The sequence below is a fragment of the Harpia harpyja genome, chromosome 16 (genome assembly GCF_026419915.1).
Source record: "Harpia harpyja isolate bHarHar1 chromosome 16, bHarHar1 primary haplotype, whole genome shotgun sequence".
NCBI lineage: Eukaryota > Metazoa > Chordata > Aves > Accipitriformes > Accipitridae > Harpia > Harpia harpyja.
Window position 1 is genome coordinate 18,024,549 of NC_068955.1, and position 26,312 is coordinate 18,050,860.

The following is a 26,312-nucleotide window of genomic DNA, read 5'->3' on the forward strand; positions in this document are numbered from 1 at the left end:
TGTTCATGCAGTAATAGTATAGGACAGGACAGTATACATTACTCTCGTATCTGGAGAATGTTTGATTTTGAGTTGTTGACTGATATTAGAAATTCATGAATTGTGCAAAATAATCAAGATACAACTGTAGTCAGCAATCCAAAATATACAGGAAAGGCTTTGCAATGTATTATTTCCCTACCATTGTAATCATAACTCCATTGCATTTTAAATGCATCCATTTTCTTTTAAAAATTGGCAACATTTCAGACTTGGTAGGTAGAAGACACTGAGATTCATATATGAATGTCCCTTAACTAGTCTTATTTTCAGTGATCTTGAACATGTACTGAGCTTACTGGACTTGAAATGTGAACATAGAGTGAGATTAATAACTTTAAACAAACAATCTTGACAATGTTGATTCTCATTCTAAATTAATGAATAAGCTTGATCCTATATTAGCCAAAGTGCATAGTCTCCAGGGAGCTCAGGGAAGGCTTTACCTATTTATTGAAAGGTTGAATTTTGCTGTTTGCCTCTTTGTGATAATTAAGGGGCTATGATTAGTCTATGTTGTGTTATCAGAGGAAAAAAATTACACTCCATTGATGAAAATGCATGTTTGTTTATGCAGTCTGGGGGTAGGAGGCAATTACTTCCACCTGCAGAATAAATTCTTCATAAGTCTTTGTCTGCTAAGCCATTTGTTTGCTTTCAGTCTTTTAAGTGTGAAACCTTAGGTAGGTTCAAGGCAGGCTTTCAGAGAAAGTGTTGCACACTCCGCCTCGGCATATTTTGTTCTTTGAATTTTTGGCCACGTTTCTCAAAGTTTCATAAAAAGTTTTGTTTGATTGCCTCTTTACTGTAAGAAGCACTGTAGACACACAATAGATTTCTCATATGATCAAGCATTTGCAAGCTTTTTGCTTATGTCAAAATACAATCTGCCCTGATATGTCATCCTAGTGTCAATTGGTAATTAAGGTTAATTTGGAGGGGTTTACTAAATTCTAAGTCTGTAATGAATTTTGGCAAGCTTATTGCTTGTTCCCAAATTCCTTGCAGTAATTAATTCTCACCAGTGGGCTCAAAGCAGAATGTAAGCAAGCCAAATGTGAATGGTGTTCCCAGGCATTGTGCTGGTACTCAGCATGGAGTGCATCTTACTGGCAGTGCCCATATCTTCACTGAACAAAAGAACACTTTTTATAAAAGTTGTAAAAACATTTTCCTCAAAACTTTGCTACTATTTTTCAAAAACAAATTAGAAGTAACTTTTCAATCACGTGGAGAATTAAGAGTAGCAAAAGCATAGTTTCAAGCAATGAAAAGGAAGGGAATACATGTTCATCTTGGAATGCTCAGAGCAATTTTTTCTCAATCATTTGGATGAAAATTTCATATTAATTGAACTGAATGCTCTTTGAATTAGATTTTGGGACTGTGGGCTGGACTGCCTGGGGAATTTTTTCTGGGTTTTTTTTTTCTGTGTCATTTTCCAATAAAGAGAATTCATAAAACATAATTAAATTCTAATGAGCCATCAGACATTTGAACTTGGAAGCATGTTAGCAGGGTAATGTAACTGTGTGTTCTTTCAGGTCATCAAAGAAAATTGGATCCTTTAATGACTTCTAAGCAACCTTGGTGAAAGCCTCAAAAAATGAGCAGGGCAAGCGACCTTAACTCCTGATAAAAAAAGATAAAGTGCCTGGTGTAATTTGGCAGCTCATGGTTTGAATTGCATTCAGGTTCAACTAGAAAGAGGCTGCTGTAATGGCTGTCTAGCAGACAAAGGCTACATTTGGGTGAGAGGTCCTATCTTTTCATTGGATCAGCTGATATAGCTGGAAAGAAAACAGATACACTTTTAGGCATATGATACCTCTTTTGGCCCCTTTTCTGGAGGAACGGTGATATGCCAATGAGTTTTCCAACAGTATCAGTTGCTCTAATAAAAAAAAAAAAAAAATGTTGCCTTTCTCCCAGCTGTGCCTTCCTGAGGCCCTTAGTGCACAACAGCCGAAAAAGCATTACTACTTCACTAATAGGCAGATAATTTTATTTTTAAATAGTAATAATAATAATCCCTACGAAATAAAATATGCATGGTGAGAGCCTGTTGACCATACCTGGTAAGTTGTCCCTTCTTTACAAGAAAATGGTTTCCAAAAACACCTACTGCACTGGTAAACTGGGAGCTCCATTGCTTTTTTTGTTTTCCCAGGAAAAGAGGCTCAGTAGCATATGCATCACAGAAGCCTTGGTTGCTGAATGCCACAGTGGAAGAGAATATCACATTTGAAAGCCCTTTTAACAAACAGAGGTAACAGGTTTCTGCACTGTTACATGCTTTACTCCCCTTTTTGCTAAATAATGGAGTTGCATAGGCCTCAGTTCACGTATGGGTCCCCATCTTCCTCTAGTAACAAACGTACTGCTCTGCCTGAACATGACAAAAGACCTTGAGTTCTGCGCAGTCCCCCTTTGACCATGTTTTTCCTGAGGGACACAAGGGACAGTGTTTAGTCTCACTTGAACTTAAGTGTAGAAGTGTTTTCATTTCCAAGGACCATGTTTGTTTAGCATGCAGTATTCTCTTCTTACACCTAATTGACTAGTTTAACTGTCTTAGAAGGACATTAGCTGTTTGAGAGTGAGAATGTTTATTACAATTTCAGTGTTTGGTACATTGTGAAGGATTAATGGGCTGCCTTTTTATTCAGTATAAAGGCCCACCCAAACATTCTAAAATATTTAAAAGTTAATTGCTGCTATTCTATCCCCCCTGCCCTTAAAAGAAGTGGTTGGCTATGTTTTCTTCTGTCATCCTTGGATATTGAAACAAGAAACAAAGGCCCTGGGCATGAAAAAAGTTCAATGCTGAACGATAACAATATACCATGGAAGAAGTTGTGCTTGTTTTGCCTGGTTTTAACTATTAAATATTTTTAATTGGGAAGGTGACCTAAGATGCTTTTTTTTTAGTTGAAATATTTACTTGCCTGTGATTGAAAGAGATCCCATTAGAACAATTAGCGGCTAACAAATATGTTTTCCACTGTGTGATTTTTCCAGCTGGTTAATTTTTCTTCCTTTGCAAGTAGGAAATGTGCTGCTTTAGCAGCATCTGTGTGGATTTTGCATTACCTTTTTTATTTCCGCAGGTACAAAGCAGTAATTGATGCTTGTTCCCTCCAGCCTGATATTGACATTCTCCCTCACGGAGACCAAACCCAGATTGGAGAGAGGGTCAGTAAACAGCTACAGACTTCTATTTTTGTTTTAAATATAGAGAGGGGGTTTTATTATTTTGTTGTGTTCTTAAAATCTTAGTGGTTATTTGGCATCAAAGGTCATCTTTTAGTTAAGTGTACATTTGGGTCATTAGTCTGAAAGCGCGTTGCTCAGTAAACATGGAAACATGGTCGTTTATGTGAGATGCAATGATTTAAATGTGCTGCTATCAGAACGTTTGACTAATTCTGCAGCCGCTGTCTCAAATATCCTGACCTCGCTGCATTTTTTGGTTTCTTTAGGAGTAACATAAAAATAAATAATTCGTAGACTTTTAGAGCCCCTTCATTTAAAGAAGGGCAGGTGTTTAATCAACGGCAAACTAAGCTTTATCACATCAGGGAAGATTAGGGAGTGACAAGAAAGGAAATAGAAGTCACAAATTCGTAAACAATTTACTCTGGCATATACTGGCACTGTCACAAAAAACCAACCAAACAAAAAAACCCAACCCCCAAAAAACCCAACAAACCACCCCATGCAAGGATACATTTAAGGATACATTTCCATGTCTAATCTCCACGCTGGCTACCATGTTCATTTTAAATGGATTAGTTCCTAACCCAGTTCATTGTGTAGCCAAACAAATGGTTTTTTGACAGAAGGAGTGAAGTGAAGGGGAGGGAGAAGGTGAGGTAGTGTCTTTTGGCAGCAGTACTGGCTTATGAGAGCTTAAGGTGTTTGTGAAACTGCAGGTGGATCACAGGAAGGATAAGTAACTTAGAGCAGGGAGGTAGCAGAGGACTAAGGGCTGAAAACAAGCACAACAGCAACCAGGTAATGTTCATCTCAGCATGGTCTGACCTCCCAGCTAGCAATTACTGATTACAGTATATGATGGAGCTGATCTAGTATGACAGCATACGATTATAAAAATAAATAAAAAACAGGACACAGACAGACTCATAAGGCTAACTTTTGAGTAGGAGTCTAGTTTAGACTGCCTGCAGAATATCTATGCCACCTACATCATTATGTCACCACAAACCATTAAACATTTCCCATCCCTCCAGTGTGTATGGAGTGCAGCTCCAGACAGAGTGCTCTGGCTTTTCTAACAATTTGTGTACTGTGTTCCCAGCTGAATTGCAGGCCCACACTTCTGAAAAATTTCTCTGGGTTTCTTTGTCCAGAAAGGCTTCTGTGGATAATCCAATCAGAACATGAATATTCAGTTGATGTTTTTATAACTGTCTGATTGTTTTTCTCCTGTTTATCTCCAGGGTATTAATCTGTCTGGAGGGCAGCGCCAACGTATCAGTGTGGCAAGAGCACTTTACCAGCAGACAAATGTTGTGTTCCTGGTGAGTAGGTGCCGTTATGTTTATGCTCCAAACAGAAGCACGAGATGCAAGTATTTAGAGCATTTCATGGGTAACACACACGGAACATTGTGCTTCACTGAGCTAAGCTAAATGTGCACTGTTTATTTTATAGTCATTGTTAGCCAGCCTGCAGGTAAGAAGCATTTGTAAATGCTGCAGACAGACAGATAGGTAATAGGACACAAATTGAAATGCTGATGCTTTGCCTCTCAGTCTGTTGAAATTTGTTTTTGACCCTTGTGTTTATCTTTGGTACTTAGAAATTTAATATTCTCAGCTGTATTCATGAAATTCCTAAGCTGCCTCAGGCCTAAAATTAATGTTGTCCTGTGTCTGGGGTGTTTCCTTTCTGCAATAAACACGGCTGTCTTCCCACCCTGAACTGTTTGTTTTATATCCTGTCCCAGCTTCAACAGAAGTGCTATGGAAAAAGGAGTGAGAGCAGGCTCTAAAAACTTGGTATGTGGGAAAACGAATGCATCCTACACACTCACTAGTAGTGAGCTTGCTGGCTTTCCAATTTAGGACTTCCTTCTTAAGATCAGTTTTTAAGGAGCTTTGAACCCAGCTGTTATGACAGTGAGATGTGAGTCACATGGGATTAGAAAAGGTGTGCACATTAGAGGTCATCCCTAAAAGTCTGGGAGGTAACTTAGACCTTTCCCTGTAATTAGGCTGATCAATATGTGCTTGCTTCATGTGTAGGGCATTTCCAGGCAATGACCAGAAAGCAAGACAGCAGAGAGCAGTTGGGCCAGATGCTGCAAATCAGCAGATCCAGTATTGGGCTGATGTCACTCAGAAAGCAGAATTAATTCAAATTCAACCCTATTTTATCAGCAGACATCTGGAGAAAAAAAAAAAGAAAATTTGATTTTTAAGCAATCCTCATTTTACTGTAATGTAATAGTATGAAATAATAATACTAAGTAAATCCTACAGCCAGTATCACTAGTGCAAGCAGAAATAATAGATTTGTAATACCATATAAATAGGATTAGGTAAACAAGTCCCCCAAAAGATGGTACAGATTAGTTTATGCCAAAATTAATTGCATATAATTCATTGATTCAGTAAGATTATCTGGGTCCTAAATCAAGCATCTGAGCAGAGTCATCAAAATGATCAACATTTCTCCTTTTGTGATTCTTTGTTAATGGAGTTTTGATTTATGGATCAAAAAAAAAAATCAGAAGGCAATTATGTACAAGGGAAATAAAATGTGCTCTTTGTCACTGTCCCTGAAGCAGTTATGCAATATATGCCATAGACATACATTGCTGCATTGTCTTGAGTCTGACAGAAACAATGTACTGCAGTTACGAAGGCTATGAAACACATCTGTTGAGAGGAGCAGTTCCCAGAAAGCCTCACGAAATCATAGAATTTACAAAGCTGATGTTACCCTATGTCTGAGTACTCACTGCAAAAAGACAGTTCAAGGTTTGTTGTTATGTAATTTAAGAAAGCCATTCCTGAGAACAATTTTGGATCTTCTGATGGCCTCTTTTGATTGTCTATATTGATTTAATTAGTTTTACCGGTATTAAAATCTGTCAGTTTCCTTAAATCCTGTAACTGTTGGCTTCAAAAGCTGACTTCTTTTCCTCATGACAGGATGATCCATTTTCTGCACTGGATATTCACCTAAGTGACCATCTCATGCAAGAAGGGATCCTGAAAATGCTACGGGAAGACAAGCGGACCATTGTGCTAGTAACTCACAAGCTGCAATACTTACCCCATGCTGACTGGGTAAGAAAGCTCTTCCCGTTTTTTCTGAGGAGGCAAGAATGTGGTATGGATATGTCTTGCTACAAACAAGGCTTTCGCTGCATCTTTCCATCAAGTGGTGGTTTAGTAGAGAAGAGACATAACAAAGATCTTTTGAAAATTAGCCAGTGAGTTTGGGGTGCCATAATTTTGGGATTCCTATCTTAGAACATCTAAATAGGGTGGATTTTTCATTGAGGTGATACTTAATATTCTCATTAAAGCAGGCTACATTTAAAATATATTTATCATCCAAAACCATTAGTTATATTGGAAAATTTTGCTCATTTTTTTTATCTCAAAACAGTGAAATGTTTGAGTAATGTATTTGCTGGGATGTTACTAGGAATTTGTCTGTGCTGTCACAGGAAAAGGTGTGTTTATGGATATTGAGGTGCATGGAAATACCAGGGAAAAAAACAGTATTTCCTTGTGGTTAGTGCTAGTACATAATATATCAAGAACATCTTTACCCTTTGTATGTTGGCAAAATTTTAAGAAATGTGTAGTATTCAATTGTTTTGTTAGGTTTCTTTGTTATATCTTGTAGTTTACAGAAAAAAATGAAGGTATGCTTTCTATAACAGTTTGCAAATGCAAATGTCAAAGATTAAGCAAATCAAGCAGGATAAGGAGGTTTGGTTTTTTGGATCTTTGGTTTTAGTTCATTGGTTCACGCTGGCCTTGCACTTAGTTCTCCTACAGTTATGCAGCTACAACATCACAGGTTGTCTTGCCCAGAGGGATTGATGACTGCAGTTAAGCCTCCTATCAGGACTTCTCTGTCATTTGCAGCTTGCAAACACTATAGCAGCAGTTACTCTGTCTCAAGAAATAATTGTATTTCAGCTGCTTTCTGTTCTTCATATTGGCTTGCTATAAAGTTGCAGATAGACATTAATCTTGTTCTGATCATGTTGGTGGTGGGCAACATTTGTCCTGTATGGTGTCTTCCATGACCTTGTCCCTCAGTTGTACACCTTTAAGAATTACTACCTTTCTCAACACAGTTCTGGTTTTCCCGTTAGTGTCTCTCAGGACACAGGAATTTTTTGCCTTCTTCCCCTCCCTACGAGGTCCATCTTAACTTCCACTTTTTCAATTGTTATATATTTGCATTTTTTTTTAATATGCACAGCTATGGCCTTTTTATCAGTATAATCTTTTTAATTTTCTTTATGAATGTCAGACCCGTTTGTAGGTGTTTGTGTTTTATGAGATACTCTGAGAATTATTTTATTTTTTTTATCTTCTAATTTGGCTTCAGTATTGTTTTATGAAATATACTGTTCCAAACAGCCTGTAGGACAGGAGGGACTTGTATTAAGTTTATAATTAAAAAATATTTATTAAGAAATAGTTCTGGTTTTTTCCCTAAGCAGAGGTCTCATTAAGCCTTAGCAGGTCTTACCCAATGGAGTGCAGCAGGAATATTTATCTTCTCTTATTAAGGAATTGTAAATAAAAATATAATTTGAAGTATATGCGATGGTCCTCCTAAATCTCCGTAGCAAAACCCTCAGAAGAATTCAAGGTCCAGCCTAATTACAGGTTTCCTGAATAAATTGACCACAAAAAGATTCTTGTTTGCTTTATTTTTTCCTTTCCTCTGGTGTAAATTCTTCGCAATAAGTGGACTAGATTATTTCCCCACCCCCCGCCCATGGAAATTTCCGAGTTTCCAGGGAGAGAGAAAAATACTGCATTAACTATTTTCTAATGATGTCACATAGGTTTACAATCCACATGCCTCATTTTCCAATTCTGCTTGTCAGATCTAAAGTGAAGGTAGTTACACTGTGTGTATAATGTAGTTACACTGATATAAACCTGGAAACCACACCCTTCAGACTTTGTCTTGCATATGTAATTTTTTTCAAACTGTCCACTATTTATGCTTTTAAAAGCTTTAGGGATTCAAATTTTCCTTATCAGGTCCATGACATCAAACAGATGGTGGAGCCAGCGTGCTCATATCTAATTGCATGAATGAGGGCAAAACACGCTGTGCACAGTATGTTGCTAAAAGCCTTTTCCTTTTAGGAGGTAAGAGAACTCTAATATCTGATCTTGCTAATGACTTGTATTTAGGAAGAGTAATGCACTCTCCTGCCTGCTGATGGGATCCCTGTTCTTTCTTATTTAAAAGCAGCCTTCCTTTCTGAAAGCGTGAAGTGCAGGAAGTTTCTGGTTTTGCAGCATCTTGAGTGAAGGGGGTAGAGTCAAGAGATAACTTCACTGTCTTTTTAGAAGACATATTTGTTCGCAGAAATAGTCTTTATTTAAGAAAAGAGAAAATTCTGTCCAGACACAGCAATGTAGCTTTAAAATGAATAGACACGTGGCTATTTATCTCACCACTTGTCTTTCTAACTTTTTAGATAATTGCAATGAAAGATGGTAATATCCAGAGAGAAGGAACACTCAAGGACATTCAGAAATCAGAGACTGAGCTCTTCGAACACTGGAAGACATTAATGAATCGACAAGACCAAGAGCTGGAGAAGGTTTTTGATGGGCAGGGCAATCGACATTTGCAAAATATGTGACTTTTTTTTTTTTTCTTAGGTTGAAAGCATTAGCAAGGATTGACATGCTGTGTGTGATTTCTAACTTAGTAGGAATGTAGTATTACTATTACCATTATTATTTATCTATTAAGGGAAATTCCTTCATCTGGACATCTCATACTTTCTTGATACTGTTGCCTCTGATCTGTTCTTGATAAGAAGCCCTATCAAAATATTCTTGTCTAAAGAATAATAAATAGGGCCATTTTAGGAAAAGCATTGGTAATGTTGCAATACTGACCACTGCTTCTCTAAATATGCCTGAATTTACTCATGGCATTGGGTAGAAGTTATTCAGATGTGCCGATATCAAGCTCTCTAAATCATTAACACATTTTGTCTTTAATACTATAACACAGGAAGAATGAGATATTAATCTTAGTTCTTATTAATTCAGTGATATCTGTCCAAGTTAAGATTCCAAGAGGGTTGGGACTGACAACCTGAAATTCATGTCAGATATTTAATTTATTTCCTTAGGTTTTAGACAGAGGTAGCAAATCAATCACTTATGAACTGCCTGCTGTAAGATTCTCACTTTTATTTTTCACTGATGTTCTGATTGGAAACAAATTTTGTTATAGCTAGTAATTTTATTTTAGCCATTCTCTGGCTGAAAACACATGAACTGTCCCTTTTTTAGGAGACTATTATTGAAAGAAAAACTGTTTTGGAAAGAACGAACCTCCGGAGGACTATGTATTCCCGTGAAGCTCTGCTGAAAGATGACGAAGAGGATGAAGGTAGGGCACCCTTTGAGCCCAGTACCACTACATTACTGTTTCACAGTTGCATTGTATTAGAAAGAATTAATGTAATTCAAACTGGCAAGAGAATAATCATTTTTCAGGTGGCTCGTGGTTCATAAAAGTGCTGTTTCCATTGATTTTACCTCTAGACTACAGTGATTTCAAGCATTCAGAAATCATAGCTTCCTCCAAACTTTTGAGGTTTTTTTCTTATACTTGAACATGTTTTCATAATGAAGGAGGAATAATATTGAATAATTTATACTGGGTGAGCTTCAAACCTGCCAATAGTTAAGCACACTTGTTTAAAGTTTTACATAGGAAAAAATTGCAATTCGTTTTTATCAAGCTAGTACTTTTTTTTTTTTTTTGCAAAAACATTGCTGAAGGCATTGATTGCCTAGTGCTAAGGTTTTTTGCATCTTTTTAGCATGCATTACTACTAACTTTAGCAGGTTAATATGTGCATGTGTGAACAGTTAATTTCACCTTAAAGCCACTTTTTATCTTGTATGATAAGACCTGTTTTGTAGCTGCCACTTGCCAGTCCCTACGAAAGTTGTGTATGAGTAAGTCAGTGTGGCTGTACTTTTTTCTTGCACATTGCAGAAGAAGTAACAGAAAGTGATGATGAAGACAACCTGTCTTCGGTGCTGCATCAGAGAGCAAAGATGCCCTGGAGAGCCTGTGGCAAGTACCTCAGTGCAGCAGGAATCCTCCTTCTGCCGCTGCTGGTTCTGTCCCAACTGCTGAAGCACACGGTAATGGTGGCCATCGACTACTGCCTGGCGTGGTGGACCTCAGAGGCCATTTCTGTGAAGACAGAGCTAGAGCTGAAAAACTGCTCCGACTGTGAGGTATGCAACACCTCGTTCACCTTCCTTTTATGATTTAACCAGTGGTGATCTGCCACTGTCAACCTCTGCTCCAAGATTTGCATATGATGTGCTATATTTCTAGTAGTAGAGCCTTTCCAGAGTATTTTGAAGGTTAATACATTTTCAGGTACACAGTGCAATGAAACTGACAGTTAAGTTTTGTGCAGTTGTTCTCCTTTTCCTAGATTTGTTGTATTTTCATCATCTAGCTGATATGCCTGAACCTTGGTCTCTAAAGTAATTTTGACATTGTAGTTCTTTTTTCTTTTTCCTGTACTGTTGCATTCCCACTGCAAGTAGGGCTTTCAGGTTTTGTAACATACAGGAAACACAGATTTATTTTTTTTTTATGATGAGCACACTTTTTTGGTTGGTTTTGGTGTGATTTCCACATGGAACTGACCACAGTGTTACCTAGCAGGTTACTCTGTATGTATAAAGCAGTAGTGGAGGGATTTTGTTAGAAGTGGGATTGTTTTCTTTATCGGGATTTAGTACCTGAAAATAATCCACGTTAATGTTCAGGAGGTGCATGTATGATTTCACTGGAGTCATACTTTCATCTCTAAAATATGCTTTATTGATGCTGGGTTTTAATATTAAATTAGTATTTCAAAATAAAAACTATTATATTCTGTTCCTATTCAAAAAATAGACCAAAACAACAAAGCTATAATAAATGCTTTGAAGATGTTTTTTTTCCTTCAGATTAAATTATCAAATATATCTTTTAAGGGTTTTTTGTAGTATTCTATGACTTTAAATTTCTGATTAATCTCTTATTTTCATGCAAACGGTCCTCTGTCCAAAGGATAATAAACTATGGTTTAAGATGGTTGAAAATAATTGGCAGTTTAATTTAGGGAGGAAAAAGGATTTACTCCTTAGATTTTTTCAGTCCTGCATTTGTGTTTTTACAATAAATTTTAAACATACTTTACAGTGAATAATTTTGTTACTCTTTCTTTGTTTCTTAGGATTTCAACCATTCTCCATATTCAAAAGTGTTCAGCATTCTCTGCTGTCTTGGGATTGCATTATGTCTGGTCACATCAATAGCGGTGGAGTGGACTGGCTTGAAAGTCACCAAAAAGCTACATTCTTCTTTACTAAATAAAATTATTTTGGCTCCAATGAGGTATTCCTCTGATTGTAATACAAATTGTATTGTAGTCATTTTGTGTTCCTTACTTCAAGGCAGTCTTCTAAACACAGTTTTTTATTAAGAAGTTACTGTGAATCACATTTTTTTTTAATGTCATTGAAAATCACCAGTTATCAAACTACTGAGCAATTTTTGAAAATGGTACCCAGGCTGCTCGAGTTCCTAGAAACTAGTTAAGTGTTTCTCCTGCCTGACTGCAACTTTAGAGATTTACTTCCTTGCATGTTTAATTTCTCTTTGCTGTTTTTAATTAGAGAGAAAACACAATTATTGATCAATATGTTGTACAGTTAATTCATAGTGTGCATCATAATCTTAATCACTGGAAATACTGTCAGGCAGCAATTGTGAGAGCCTATGAAAGATAATGAGCTTAGACAAGTGTCATCACAGGCATCATTAGACTACACTGGGATGCACAGATACTGGTAAAGGCCTTTGTCCTGCTTAAGTTTTCTTTCTGATGCATGAAAGGAAAGTTGTAGTTTGATTCAAACCTGCAGCTGTTACTACACATTAGGAAAAATACCTTCTTATCTTTAAGCTAACTGTATTTGACCCAGAAATTATGGAGAAATAATATACATGGAAAACCTCAGATTTTTTTTTAAAACTCTTTTTTTTCAGGATAGAATTAGACTTCAGATTCAACATGAGTTATGGAACAATTAACAATTACAGAGCAATAATGAAGTTTGCATTTTGCATATGCAAATACAAAGGAACGGTCTTTTAATAAGTTATTCCAACATCTGTTCCTAGTTATGCATTTCTATTCCCAGAAAAATGCAAGACTTGTGATTTAACTTTGTTTGCATTTTTCATGAATTGAAGAGGCCTCAAATTGCAAATCTGAAAGGTTTTTTTTAAAATGTAATCATGTGATTTGTGTAGCTTAGGCAGTAGAGGGAGCTGAGGACATGCTTGCTGTTGCGTTACATTCAAGATGGCCATTTTAATGGAAAGCCATGGTTATGGGGAAAAATAAGAAACCTTACTGTGGTTGTCAATTTATTTGCTTGTGTCTGTGATACAGTACCTAGCTTAAGGAAGACAGAAAAAAAAATTTAAAACTATTCTAGTATCAGTATTGTAATCTTTCCCATTCCTTGTCTCATTTTAGGTTTTTTGAAACAACACCTCTGGGAAGTATATTGAACAGATTTTCAGCTGACTGCAATACCATTGACCAGGTACTGAATAAATATATTCAAGCTGCCAAATTATCCTATCTTTCCCAGTCTGAAAGACTGGATTTTCATTTCTTGTACACTCATTTAGATGAAGTTTACTGATGATCTATAATTTTGACTGCTATATCAATTTGCATCATGATTTTCGAGGTTCAGAATTAATTCCTCATCTTAAAAGGACATAGAAAAACCATTTATTTAAGATGCCCTGTATAGAAAAGGGAAGCAAAATTAGATCAACAGTGATATCCCCAAATTAAGAGGATCTACTTTTTTTAGAAGTGGGTAAACACATTAACTTGACACATATGAGCAAATGAAATGAGAAAAAGGCAAATGCTGTTGCCCAAAATAGAAATTACTGAAATTCAAATTATCACCATTTACCCCAGACTGCACTGCCAGTTCATAGGACCGATGCAGACACTGAAATCATCTGTTGCATCCCATCTGTAATCCTCTGACATGAGGATTGTGGTCCACAATGGCAGACGTGAAGCAGCCCCACAGAAGTCCCTTCAGACTTTCCCAAAACCCAGGAGTCAATTCAAAAGAAGGCCTGTATGTTTAGTGCTTCAAATCCTCAATTTTTTTTTCCCTTTTGTAAGTGGGAGAAAGAAAAATGAAACAATGCTGTTTTAAACTTGGTAAGTTATGGAAGATTCTGTGTGCTTATTCTTCTTTATCTATACAGCACATTCCAGCTACCCTGGAGTGCTTGAGTCGCTCCACTTTGCTGTGTGTATCTGCTCTTGCTGTCATCTCATACGTCACACCAATGTTTCTCATTGCCCTGGTTCCCCTCGCAATCATGTGTTACTTCATCCAGAAGTACTTCCGAGTTGCATCACGGTAAGAGCATAAACCTGTATCATTCTGGCAACAGAAACATCTTCTGCAATGCACAATTGTATTGCAGAATTGCAGTTCTGGGGAACTTCATGTTTAAATTCGGTCCTGTCAAAGCCATGGCCCTGTCTGAAAGGGAGCCAAATCTGCTACAGTGAAAATGTGCCATTTTACAAGTGCTTTTGTCTGCAGCTCTTCAAGCAGAACTTCTGGGAGGCATGAGCAGGGTCTTTGTCCCTGATCAAAGTTTCTTAGAGTTCACAGGACACACAAAACCAACTGGATTCTGTCCTCCCCAAAGGCTGCATGCTGGGCATGTCCAAGAAATTGTGGTGACGTAACAGGGAAACTGATGTCTGCCTGTCCAGGTAGAAGTGGAAATCTGTAAAGCCAGGGAGAGGCTGGAGAATGCAGTGTAACCATAGTACTGCTGCCCATTAAGGATCCAACGTGCACAAGCATCCTCTCTTGTTCTGGGTGCCTTTTGGTTTTTAACAAGTTGCAAAATTTTAGCCATATCTGTGATTTTTCTCTTTCTAAGGTCATCCAGCTTCCATCCCAGTGGCACTCAAGAAGCGTTTGCAGCAATGCTGCATTTATCCCTTCATGTATGCGTGAATCAAAAGGGAGTCTGCAACCAATTTACTTCCTGCTGGAAGGAACTGAGGCTAAATAGAATTTCACCCCACATGTGCTTCCACTGGTTTGATGACTAAACATGATATTGAGAAGCACAGCGTAACGATGAGTACAGGCTCACATTTACTCAGTGTATAAGCTATACTGTTAGCTGAGTGAGAAGTTGTGCTGCCATCTGGGGATGGAGAGGGGGGAGAGAGGAGGTTGCATTTTGCCTTCTGCTTAACTTGAACTCTTACGTGCAGTATCTGAAGCCAGAATGGTGTTTAAATGAATAAACAATTTATTATAAGAAGTAGGAGTATAGGAGAAACAAAGGAAGGCAGCGAAGGGAAAAGACCCATTTAACTCCAGCACTGTTAGTATTCAAATCTTAAAAGAAAAACTCTCCTGGGTTCTTCGTTCCCTGCTCAGAGACATGCAGCACTGCCTTGCAATCTATCTGAACCTTACATAAATAATTATTGTGATTATATTCCCTTTCACTCCCTGGGCCTGTTTCAAGAGAATAACTGCACAACAAAACTGGCATTTTACAGAATTCTTTTCCTAACCCTTTCCAGGGACCTGCAGCAGCTGGATGACAGCACTCAGCTACCATTACTCTCCCATTTTTCAGAGACTGTCGAAGGTCTTACCACCATCCGAGCCTTCAGGTATAGTTTTTTAAGAAACATACATTACCTCGCTTCTGAATATCTATCTCTGATTCTGTTCTGCAATTGTGCAGTTGTAAGTAATGGTTATTTGGATCACCTGGAAAATCCAGAGTCCCCAAAACACTGGTAAGGGGGAAGTCCAAAACATTGAAGGACTTGAAGCATTTTGCATGTGAAGGAGTTACTGTAGAAAAACAAGCTAATGTGTGTCAGCTGCCCCACGGTAACTTCTCATACACTTGCACACAGCCTGAAAAAAAACTTGGGGGCAAATGTGATTTAAGAAGCTAAATTAGCTTGCAATTACCTCAGCATGCGGTGTGGCAGACTATGTGCTTGGACAGTTTCTGTGGAACAACTAATATGCACTAACTTGTTATGCCAGAGTAATTTGTGTATGAGTTGATGTCCTGGTAAGATAAACTGTGCATGCTAGTGACTTCAGAGGATACAATAGCACCCTAAATTATTTTCAGATTGCTAGCTGAAAATGTGGTTGTTCATACTGACCTTGAAAATACAGAAGCTGGAGGTGAAGTCTTTGATCGCCTGTTTTGATTCATTTTTCTGTCCACATTAGCTCACAGGAGCAGTCCAGGAATACCTGATAACATGCCTGGGTTGTGCATCTGTGTCGTGGTTTAACCCCAGCCAGCAACTAAGCACCACGCAGCTGCTCACTCACTCCCCCCCCCCCCCCCCCAGTGGGATGGGGGAGAAAATCGGGAAAAGAAGTAGAACTCGTGGGTTGGGATAAGAATGGTTTAATAGAACAGAAAAGAAGAAACTAATAATGATAATGATAACACTAATAAAATGACAACAGTAAGAATGAAAGGATTGGAATGTACAAATGATGCGCAGTGCAATTGCTCACCACCTGCCGATCGACACCCAGCTAGTCCCCGAGCGGCGATCCCCTGCCCCCACTCCCCCCAGTTCCTATACTAGATGGGACATCACATGGTATGGAATACCCCTTTGGCCAGTTTGGGTCAGCTGCCCTGGCTGTGTCCTGTGCCAACTTCTTGTGCCCCTCCAGCTTTCTCGCTGGCTGGGCTTGAGAAGCTGAAAAATCCTTGACTTTAGACTAAACACTACTGAGCAACAACTGCAAACATCAGTGTTATCAACATTCTTCTCATACTGAACTCAAAACATAGCACTGTACCAGCTACTAGGAAGACAGTTAACTCTATCCCAGCTGAAACCAGGACAATCTGTGTTACAAAAACAGTAGTCACACTGATACTAGTAGAGGTGCCAATAAAGCTACTGCTGAGCTTACCAGCTGCTTTCCCTACACTAGTGTGCTATTCTTGTCTTTTCCCAGTTGACTCAAATGCGGTCAACTGTCTTCCACACCCATCTCATCTAGATGTCTACACATTTTGTTGCTTAATTATTACTGTTACCATTCTATCTTTGAAACAGTAGTGCTTATTCCTCCTAACCTATAATTTTAATTTTATAATAGAAGTAATGCACAAACTTAAATTTTCTTAAACTATTCTAAATAGGATATAGATAGCTTAATGAAAGAACAACCAATTTAAGAGTTTGTTTCTTTTTGACTGAAGATATCTTCCTGAAGAGTGGTAGAACAGCATAGTATTTTCCATTAATAATTACTATTATTGGCTATTTAATTCATTAAGTGCCAAGAGTGTTCTTTAGTTTGTAGCTATGTCTATGTTCAGTTTTAAAGAAATTCAATTTCTAATTGTTGCTTTTCTCATTTATCCATATATTCTTCTGCTTCATCAACAGGATCTTTAGAGTATTATGGCTGTATGTTTTCAGGTGTTGATGCAATAAATAATATTCAATGCTATCTAGCTAATATTTTCAGTCTTTTGGAGCATTCCCTCTTGATTCTTCCTGTCACCTTGGAATGAATTCCTCTGTTAAAAGAATTGTTTGGTGCCTCCTTTTTCTTAAATCCTGCAGTAACTGATGTGTTTCTGACCCAAACAGCCATGTGCGTTCAGTAAGTTCTATATTCCATCTGCCTGCCAGTGTCCCGCATCAGCTGGTAACCTAGCTATTTTTAGGACTGTGTAGCTTTTCGGCTGCCTAACATGTTAGCAGCAGTGGAGTTTAGACTTGCTAGCTTGAGCATCCCTAAAAATAACACTAATTCAGGAATCCAGTCATTAAGTTAGGAGGTGCCAGTTATTCGTGGAGTGTCCTTACCCTTGGTAACTCTCCGTCCTGCACTTACTCAGAATGCATAAGGAAAGAAATGTAAAAAAAAAAAAAAAAATCCAGGGGGAGATCAGAAAGACAGCTACTGCTGCAGCTATAAATACACCTTCAGCAGATGCCCTGGCCTGATTTATAGTTTGCTATCTGGCACCTCAGATAGCGTTGGTGCTAAACAATCGATTAAAATGTAAATGTGAAAGCTTCTGCAATGACTGATCTGTATTCTGAGAGGCCTGGTAATCTGGGGCCACTTTCTGATATTTCTGCAGTACTCCACCAACAGTGGTAACTTTGTCTGAATCCCTGTTCCACGTGCATATGCATGACTGACTCATGATGCATACCTCATCTTCTGAGGCATATCTGCGTCACGTAATACCTCATGGCATAGAGATATGAAAGTTAAATGTGACTGAATTGGTTCCAGAAGCAGTACAGCCATCTCTGTATGGTAGGGCACTGAGGGCAATTCATCCTGAGAAAGGCAGGGCTAACTGGCTCTGACACTGTGTGACACTAATGCTCGCTTTTGGGAACAGCCACTCTAGGCTATGCAAACACGCTTGGAGCCAGCCCAGGCCATTCTCCATTGCACACAGCAGACATGTCTCTTATGTCTTGGCGCATTGGCTAAGTTGTGAACAGCTAAATTATTTCCACAAAGTGGCACTTATTTCTTATCCTCAGAAGCATAAATGATTTATGTAAAGTCGTAACTTTATTATACTGTAATTGGAAGAAGGATTAAGATACCCTGCAGTGAACAAATTTGAAAGCTTCTCTAAGCTATGTACTTCACACTTAAACAAAACATTGTCATATCTTTCTCTCATGTTTGTAAACTCAGCTCTCCTTATACTAATAAGTAGTGCTTGTTGCACCATAATAGCTAAGGATATAAATAGGGCAAAGTTTTATAGGGGGAGATTAGCAAGTTTGTTGAACTTGCTAATGTAATAAAGGTGGGGAAAAAGGCAAGCTTTGGGTGCTTAAACTAGATCTTCAGGCCTTCAAGCTTTTATTACTACCCTGGTAAAAGCTTTTGTGCCAGACTTCTCCTTTATTATTAGACATAATTATTGATACACTTTATTATTAATACATCACATTAATTTACACCTATGCAAATAAATATGCCCACCTAAAAGGCGTGACTGACTCGCATGCTTGCCAAGACCCCAGTCTAAAGAGGTGTAATAGGGAATCTTCTTCCATATCTGCTGATTTCAAGGCAGAATTCATTGATGCAGCTATTCTGATGAGTGGGTGCAGATTCACTATCATAAACTGTAAACAGACCTATTTGCCATTAATCTTATTTTGTGTTCTGTGGCTAATTCACAGGGGAGTGAGGGGACATGACACATTTCTTTCTAGTCTGTAACTTTTTGTTGCACCATGTGCTTCAACTTTTGTTTTCCAAAGTGCTCCATTTGTTTAGTGATAAGGACAAACATGTTTGTCTAACACTGGAGCTACCATGACTGGCCGTACTTTGAATTTATACTTCATAAATGGTTACAATTTCTAGGCGCTGCAGTAACATAAATTTTAAAACTTCAGCTTACATGATTGAGAAGAGGAACTGTGTTCTGATGCATTAATACTTCTTTTCACAAGTACATGCATGTGTTCTCTCATATATTTTTAATGGTTTTAGTTTCAGATTTGTCTTTCTTAGCTACCGTGTAATAAAACACATTTAGAAAATGCTCAGTGTGATCCAGAAGTCCCATATAGTGTTTCATCAATGCAATAACATCCATTTACTCCTGAAGATATTTTACAAATACAGTTTGCATGTGTCTAATACAAGTCTACAGAAGATGTCACTCTGAATTATTGATAGGCTGATTTAGATGCTGTGTCAAGCTCTCCATGACCATATACGCCCAGAAATTAAATTTTATTTTTCATTTTTCCAAGACCCCAAGGACTGACTTTTTTTTTTTTTTTTTTTTTTTTTAAGGTATGAAGCCAAATTTCGACAAAAACTTCTTGAATACACGGACTCCAACAACATCGCTTCCCTTTTCCTTACAGCTGCCAATCGCTGGCTGGAAGTCCGCATGGCAAGTACATTATTTTTGTGTATGCACAATGAATTTATTTTACTTCACTCCAAGCAATCTGATGAGGCATCCAACAGTTATCCAGCCTTATCTGGGTTTCGAAGCTATACCTTTACCCTTTATATCTCTATCTCTCTAATGAACATGTGCCCAACCCATCCTGGAAACTGAATGGAGTATGAATTTTCCCCATAGCCTGCAGCTGTTTCTCCAAGACAAGAATAGTTTTTATAGGTCACGTTGACTCTTCTGTGCGCGAAGAGTGATCAGAGCTGTTCAAGCTGTGCCGCCAGCCAGAATGCCTTTATGGGACTGTGTTAGTCAGCGTTAGCAGGCCTTTGCCTTGTGGCTCCCCAGGAACGTTTCAACATCTTGAAAGCTCTCTGTATAAGTAGAAGGACACAGACAGGTTTATGCCTATTTTGGGTCATCTGAAGAATGCCAAAGATACTCAGGTGCCTGTTTCCTTAGAGTGCTCAGTAAAGTGGCCTGGCATGAAAAATTATTTATTAAAAATAATTCCTTGAGAAGCAAATCAAGGAATTTTATATTGTGGATGGTGATATTTGTATCAGACTTTGTTAGATACAGGTGTAGTACCGCTGTTATGGTAACATGGGGTCCTTTTATATGTGCTAAGTGTACCTCATATTTCATGTCACACTCTATACCTCCATTTTGGACTCTATTTTAGCTGGTACCTTTTGCTACTTAAATTTAGATATTGAGTAAGACTTAAATAAAATGTTATTACCCTTTTATATGTTCAGTCCTAGACCACCTGAAGTCCCTAATTCTGATCAATGCCTGTATCACTAAACAGTACAAACACAGACAAGTGACAATTTTCCTTCTCTGTGGTTCATTTTCTAGTCTGTTACATAATTTTAACAAAGACTTGTCTGTGGGAAGTCAAATCACTAATGATTTAAATTAAAGCAGCAAAAGCCCATCATGGGTGGACGCAGTCCAACTAACAGATACACACTGTGCAAGAACAGCTTGTTTGAACAAATGTGGATGGTAGCCACTCAGCAGCAATAGCAGCGCCTCCCAGCAGTTCATCATCAGCCACGGAGAGGATCTGCTCACAGATGGGATTACATGAGCATTTCCCTCCTACCCCAGGTAACATCAGCTGCACAGTTTCAGCCACCTCCATTACATGCTTAAAATATCTGTATTGACTTCTCCAGAAGAAGATTAGGAGTGTTGGTACAACTCCTTCTGTGTACAACAGCCTTTCCAAACAGCACAGCCACACTAAAGGCAATGAGAATGGGTTCCTAGGCAGGGTGTGTATGGAGTTACATGATGTTTTCTGCCTGTATTTCAAACTGTGCAATGGGTTTGTTATTTGGTATGCAAAGTTATGAGAACGTTTTAATCATTTGTAGACTTACAGTGATGGAGCTTATTCATATTCCTTCAGGAGTACATTGGAGCATGTGTGGTACTCATAGCAGCTGTCACTTCTATTACCAGTTGCCTGTATAGTAAACTCTCTTCAGGACTTGTAGGCTTGGGACTAACCTATGCTCTTATGGTAAGAATCTCAGGACCCTTTCTGTCTCTCCCAAACATATTTTTGTAATTCTTCAGGGCACAAAGGTGAACAGGAAGATCGAAGGTGTCTGTACATCTATAGTGGGTACTGTAACGTCACTGAAACCATGTGTTAACTTCAGTTCACATTCCGTGGTTGACATATTTGAGTGTATGCTTTCTTCAGTTGTTAGATAAAATATTTATTGTAGTATTAGTTCAAATATGTCAACAAAACATGGCCAAGTTGCATCATATCTTTTTATATTGTTTTCCATTGTGAAGAATATTTTTTCAGTGCATCAATTGTAATTATGCCCTGGTACATCATTCTAGACTGTCAAACCTTAAGTTACCAATATGATGTCTTTTCATCTGTCTTTACTGTTCCCCTCCCTCTTTCCTGTTGGTGTAGATCAGATCTCCATAGTACCAAAGTATCTGTGCACTGCAGCTAGGAAATTTAACCTTTAGTTATTGTTATCACCCTGTTGATGTGTACTGTACAGTTCATTCACAACTTTAGCTTATGAAGGCTGAACAAGCGTTACTGTGGAGGAATATAAACTGCATGCTGGTCAAATGATGCAAACTACTAAAAATCTGGAATTTAGCAGTGTATTTGCTTTACATCAGGTGTCTAACTATCTGAATTGGATGGTTCGTAACCTGGCTGACATGGAGATCCAGCTGGGTGCGGTGAAAAGAATCAATGGCCTTCTCAAAACAGAAGCTGAAAATTACGAAGGGCTCCTTTGTAAGTGCAGTTTTGTGCAGCATGCAGAAAGAGCTTGCTGAAATTTTAATGATCTTTGCAGTGTATTACCATGAAAAAATGTAGTAAATCACTTAATGAGCTGATGAATTTATTATGAGAGGATTGGTTGCTTGTTTTTTTTCCCCTGTGCTCTTGGTACAGCTTCCTCACAGATTCCCCAGAACTGGCCAGACAGAGGGGAGATCCAAATCCAGAACCTCAGTGTCCGATATGACAGCAACTTAAAGCCAGTGCTAAAGCACGTCAATGCCCACATCTCTCCAGGACAAAAGGTAAAGAACTGCAGTGATTCTGAGAAGCTTTTTAGACTAGCACATCATAGAAATCAGAGTTGAAAAAAATATACAGTATGTTTTGATGACTGAATTACAGAATTTTTGCTCTAAAAGAAAGTAGTACACTGTAAAGGAGTCTATGGGTTTCTTAGTTGGGTGTGTTTAGGTATATGTTATAGTGAGAAGTTAGAACTACACACCACGTCTCAGTATCCCAGTGCCCTGCTGTCAGCATACAGTGCCAAAAGAAGTGACAGTGACCCTTTACTGTTAGACCTACTTTCCATCATTCCCATGTGGCTCCCTTGCCTTTATTCCCATTGCCTTTATTCCCATTTCTCTTCTGCTTTATCGTGTCTCTTTTTTTCCTCTGTTGGTTTTCTCCTCCTTAGTCCTGTTTGCCTGTGTCCTTCCTGCTAAACAAGGCCACCTCAGGATCTGAAGTTTTGCCTGCAGCACTGGCTAGCCCTCCTTCTCTTCCTCTGTGTCACTCTCCTATTGTTTCTGTATATAGGACTGGCCTTGGTTTATCCCTAAATGCTCAGACCCCTAAAGACAAAGAGCTAACTTAGGGACTCTGTTATAGCCAGTTCAAGTTTGACTGAACTGTCAGGAGGACATGAGGATCACATGAATTGGAAAAGCTCTGTCCACTCATCTTAAGTTCAAATACGGACATTATCCACTTCTGCTCACCTGATGTTCATCTGCTTTCTGTGACACAGATTGGAATCTGCGGCCGAACAGGCAGTGGAAAATCCTCCTTCTCTCTTGCATTTTTCAGAATGGTTGACACTTTTGAAGGTAAGATTACACTTTTTCATATCGGTTAAGCTTAGCTCCTGAAGGTGCTTTGGTAGTCCTTCCTGAACAGCAGCAGCTTTGAAGTGCGATTTTTGAATCTGCAGGACATACTCTCTGGCCTCGTTTAAATACGATATCATCTGTTACCTAACAGCTGTGCCATTGATAAGTTGGATCAATAAAAATCCTACCTGACAGAAGGAAAAGTCCTTTTGTGCTGTTTACGAACAGGGAAGGACTGGTGGGAGGTGTGATGGTCGGAGGCCGTCTTGGGCTTAGCGACCATGAAATGGTAGAATTTTCAATTCTTGGTGAGGCAAAGAAGGTGGTCAGCAAAACCACCACTATGGACTTCCGGAGGGCTAACTTTGGCCTCTTCGAGGCACTGGTTGAGAGAGTCCCTTGGGAGACGGTCCTGAAAGGCAAAGGGGTCCAGGAGGGATGGACATTCTTTAAAAAGGAAATCTTAATGGCTCAGGACCAGGCTATTCCCATGTGCCGCAAGTCAAACCGCCGAGGAAAACGACCGGCCTGGCTGAATGGGGAGCTTTTGCTAGGACTTAAGAAAAAAAGGAGAGTTTATCATCTCTGGAGGAAAGGGCGGGCAACTTGGGAGGAGTACAGGGATCTTGTTAGATCATACAGAGAGAAAATTAGAAAGGCGAAAGCTCAGCTAGAACTAAATCTGGCCACTATCGTAAGGGACAACAAAAAATGTTTTTACAAATATGTTAACAGTAAAAAGAATCCCAAGGAGAATATCTATCTTTTAATGGATACAGAAGGGAACGTAGCAACCAGTGATGAGGAAAAGGCCAAGGTACTTAATGCCTTCTTTGCCTCAGTCTTTAATAGTGAGTCCAGTCATCCTCAGGGTACTCCACCCCATGAGCTGGAAGGTAAGGATGAAGAGCATAACATACCCCCCTTAATCCACAAGGAATTAGTTAGGGACCTACTACGCCATCTGGACACCCACAAATCTATGGGACCTGATGGGATCCATCCAAGAGTACTGAGGGAACTGGCGGAGGTCCTTGCCAAGCCACTCTCTATCATCTATCAGCGTTCCTGGTCAACAGGGGAGGTCCCAGAGGACTGGAGGCTTGCCAGTGTGACTCCCATTTATAAGAAGGGTCAGAGGGAGGATCCAGGGAACTACAGGCCTGTCAGCCTGACCTCGGTACCGGGGAAGATTATGGAACGGTTTGTTTTGAAAGCACTCACATGGCAAGTCCAGGATAAGAGGGGGATCAGGCCCAGTCAGGACGGGTTTACGAAAGGCAGGTCCTGCTTGACCAACCTGATCTCCTTCTATGACCAGGTGACCCGCCTAGTGGATGAGGGAAAGGCTGTCGATGTTATTTTCCTAGACTTCAGCAAGGCCTTTGACACTGTCTCTCATGGCATACTCCTTGAGAAGCTGGCATCTCGTGGCCTGGATAAGTGCACTATTCACTGGGTGAAAAACTGGCTGGATGGCCGAGCCCAGAGGGTTGTGGTGAATGGGGTGAAATCCAGTTGGCGGCGGGTCACAAGTGGTGTTCCCCAGGGCTCGGTGTTGGGCCCTGTTCTGTTTAATATCTTTATTGATGATTTGGATGAGGGAATCGAGTGCACCCTCAGCAAGTTTGCAGACGACACCAAGTTGGGAGGCAGGGTCGATCTGCTTGAGGGTAGGGAGGCTCTACAAAGAGATCTGGACAGGCTGGATCGATGGGCTGAGGCCAATCGTATGAAGCTTAACAAGGCCAAGTGCCGGGTCCTGCACTTCGGTCACGGCAACCCCATGCAGCGCTACAGGCTTGGGGAAGAGTGGCTGGAAAGCTGCCCGGCAGAGAAAGACCTGGGGGTGCTGGTTGACAGCCGGCTGAATGTGAGCCAGCAGTGTGCCCAGGTGGCCAAGAAGGCCAATCGCATCCTGGCCTGTATCAGGAACAGTGTGGCCAGCAGGAACAGGGAGGTGGTTGTTCCCCTGTACTGGGCACTGGTGAGGCCGCACCTCGAGTCCTGTGTTCAGTTTTGGGCCCCTCACTACAGGAAAGACATTGAGCTGCTTGAGCGTGTCCAGAGAAGGGCAACCAAGTTGGTGAGGGGCCTTGAGCACAAGTCTTATGAGGAGCGGCTGAGGGATCTGGGGTTGTTCAGACTAGAAAAGAGGAGGCTGAGGGGAGACCTTATCGCTCTCTACAACTACCTGAAAGGGGGTTGTAGTGAGGTGGGTGTTGGTCTCTTCTGTCAGGTGTCTGGAGATAGGACAAGAGGAAATGGCCTCAAGTTGAGGCAAGGGAGATTTAGGTTAGATATTAGGAAAAATTTTTTTACTGAGAGGGTTGTCAAACATTGGAATGGGCTGCCCAGGGAAGTGGTTGATTCACCATCCCTGGAGGTATTCAAAAAGCGAGTGGACAGGGTCCTCCAGGGCATGGTTTAGGGGGCATGGTTAATGGTTGGACTTGATGATCTTGAAGGTCTTTTCCAACCAAAATGATTCTATGATTCTATGATTCTAAATCACAACAGTAGGAGCAAACTATAAAAGAGGAAGGAAGGTGTTCAGGTACAATGATGGATCCACGCACAAGGCACAGATAGGACCCACGGGCCCAGAAAACTCAGCAACTGGGGATTGCCTTTTGGCCTGCTGCCCTGGGATTTCTTGCCATGTTTCCTGCTGTGTGTGCCACGTCCACGTACCTCATGAGTGTCTTCCTGTGCATCTCAAAAAATTTTAGCCTCGGTTTCCCAGCCACATTGCCCACAGGACCTTTATGCAGAGCCAGACAGTTGTACTTGGAGATAAAATTTCAAAGTGCTCAATAATAATTTGGCTTTCTGAAATGCTTGTTCCCCCTGGTAACTAGTCCCTGGTTTGAAGTAACCTCTTGCCTTGCTGTTTGATAGATGTTTATAATGGTCAAGCAGATAAGTAGTGTGTCTAATCATTCATAAAATACTACAGGTACACTTCATATTCTCCCCAGCTGAGACTTAGTCTCAAGACAATTGTGCTTGTTGCTTAACCAAAACTTGTTTCATTAATGAATACGGGGATATGCCATTCAAGGCCTGTTCCTGCTGTACTGTATTGTAAGCTGAAAGTAAGCCATGTCTTTGCCAGCAGCTGTGTGGCATGATAAACAGTCTAGCAGACTATCCATTTTCTTTTGAATAGGAAGGATTATCATTGATGGTATAGATATCGCTAAGCTCCCCTTACAGACGTTGAGATCCAGGCTGTCAATCATTCTCCAAGATCCTATTTTATTCAGCGGAACAATCCGGTAAGCATTAGGTACCAACAATAAAAACCATATAATGACTTAAAAGCCATTATGTATTATAATTATACCATATAATGACTTTTACAGAATTGCTGATAGCAAACTGTTCAATTGCAGTATCCTCAGTTGGAGTAGGGAGGATCACTGCCTTCTGTCCTTTTTACCCACCCTTGCCAGACTGCACCTTCCCAGTGCCTGAGCCTGGTCAACACACTGTGGGGCAGAAGGCATCCCATGCCTGGGAAGTAGGGAAAGTCACTATTTCTC

The 26,312-nt window shown here is 39.7% G+C and overlaps 1 protein-coding gene across 2 annotated transcripts in view; it reads left to right on the plus strand.

The window, feature by feature from the left end:
* The window catches only part of ABCC8 (ATP binding cassette subfamily C member 8), an 83,836-nt gene that overhangs the window by 50,033 nt on the left and 7,491 nt on the right, over window positions 1–26,312 (plus strand). The window contains exons 19-35 of one of the 2 annotated variants that reach the window (XM_052811046.1): window positions 2,210–2,308; window positions 3,150–3,234; window positions 4,503–4,583; window positions 6,222–6,359; window positions 8,759–8,884; window positions 9,591–9,690; window positions 10,306–10,553; window positions 11,552–11,712; window positions 12,863–12,932; window positions 13,627–13,784; window positions 14,984–15,076; window positions 19,257–19,359; window positions 20,792–20,905; window positions 21,541–21,661; window positions 21,824–21,954; window positions 22,683–22,761; window positions 25,937–26,045. In XM_052811046.1, coding sequence (XP_052667006.1) covers window positions 2,210–2,308; window positions 3,150–3,234; window positions 4,503–4,583; window positions 6,222–6,359; window positions 8,759–8,884; window positions 9,591–9,690; window positions 10,306–10,553; window positions 11,552–11,712; window positions 12,863–12,932; window positions 13,627–13,784; window positions 14,984–15,076; window positions 19,257–19,359; window positions 20,792–20,905; window positions 21,541–21,661; window positions 21,824–21,954; window positions 22,683–22,761; window positions 25,937–26,045 — 2,016 coding nt within the window. Of the gene's footprint in view, window positions 1–2,209; window positions 2,309–3,149; window positions 3,235–4,502; window positions 4,584–6,221; window positions 6,360–8,758; window positions 8,885–9,590; window positions 9,691–10,305; window positions 10,554–11,551; window positions 11,713–12,862; window positions 12,933–13,626; window positions 13,785–14,983; window positions 15,077–19,256; window positions 19,360–20,791; window positions 20,906–21,540; window positions 21,662–21,823; window positions 21,955–22,682; window positions 22,762–25,936; window positions 26,048–26,312 lie in introns of those variants that run through there. The other variant, XR_008238710.1, reaches the window with a different exon arrangement.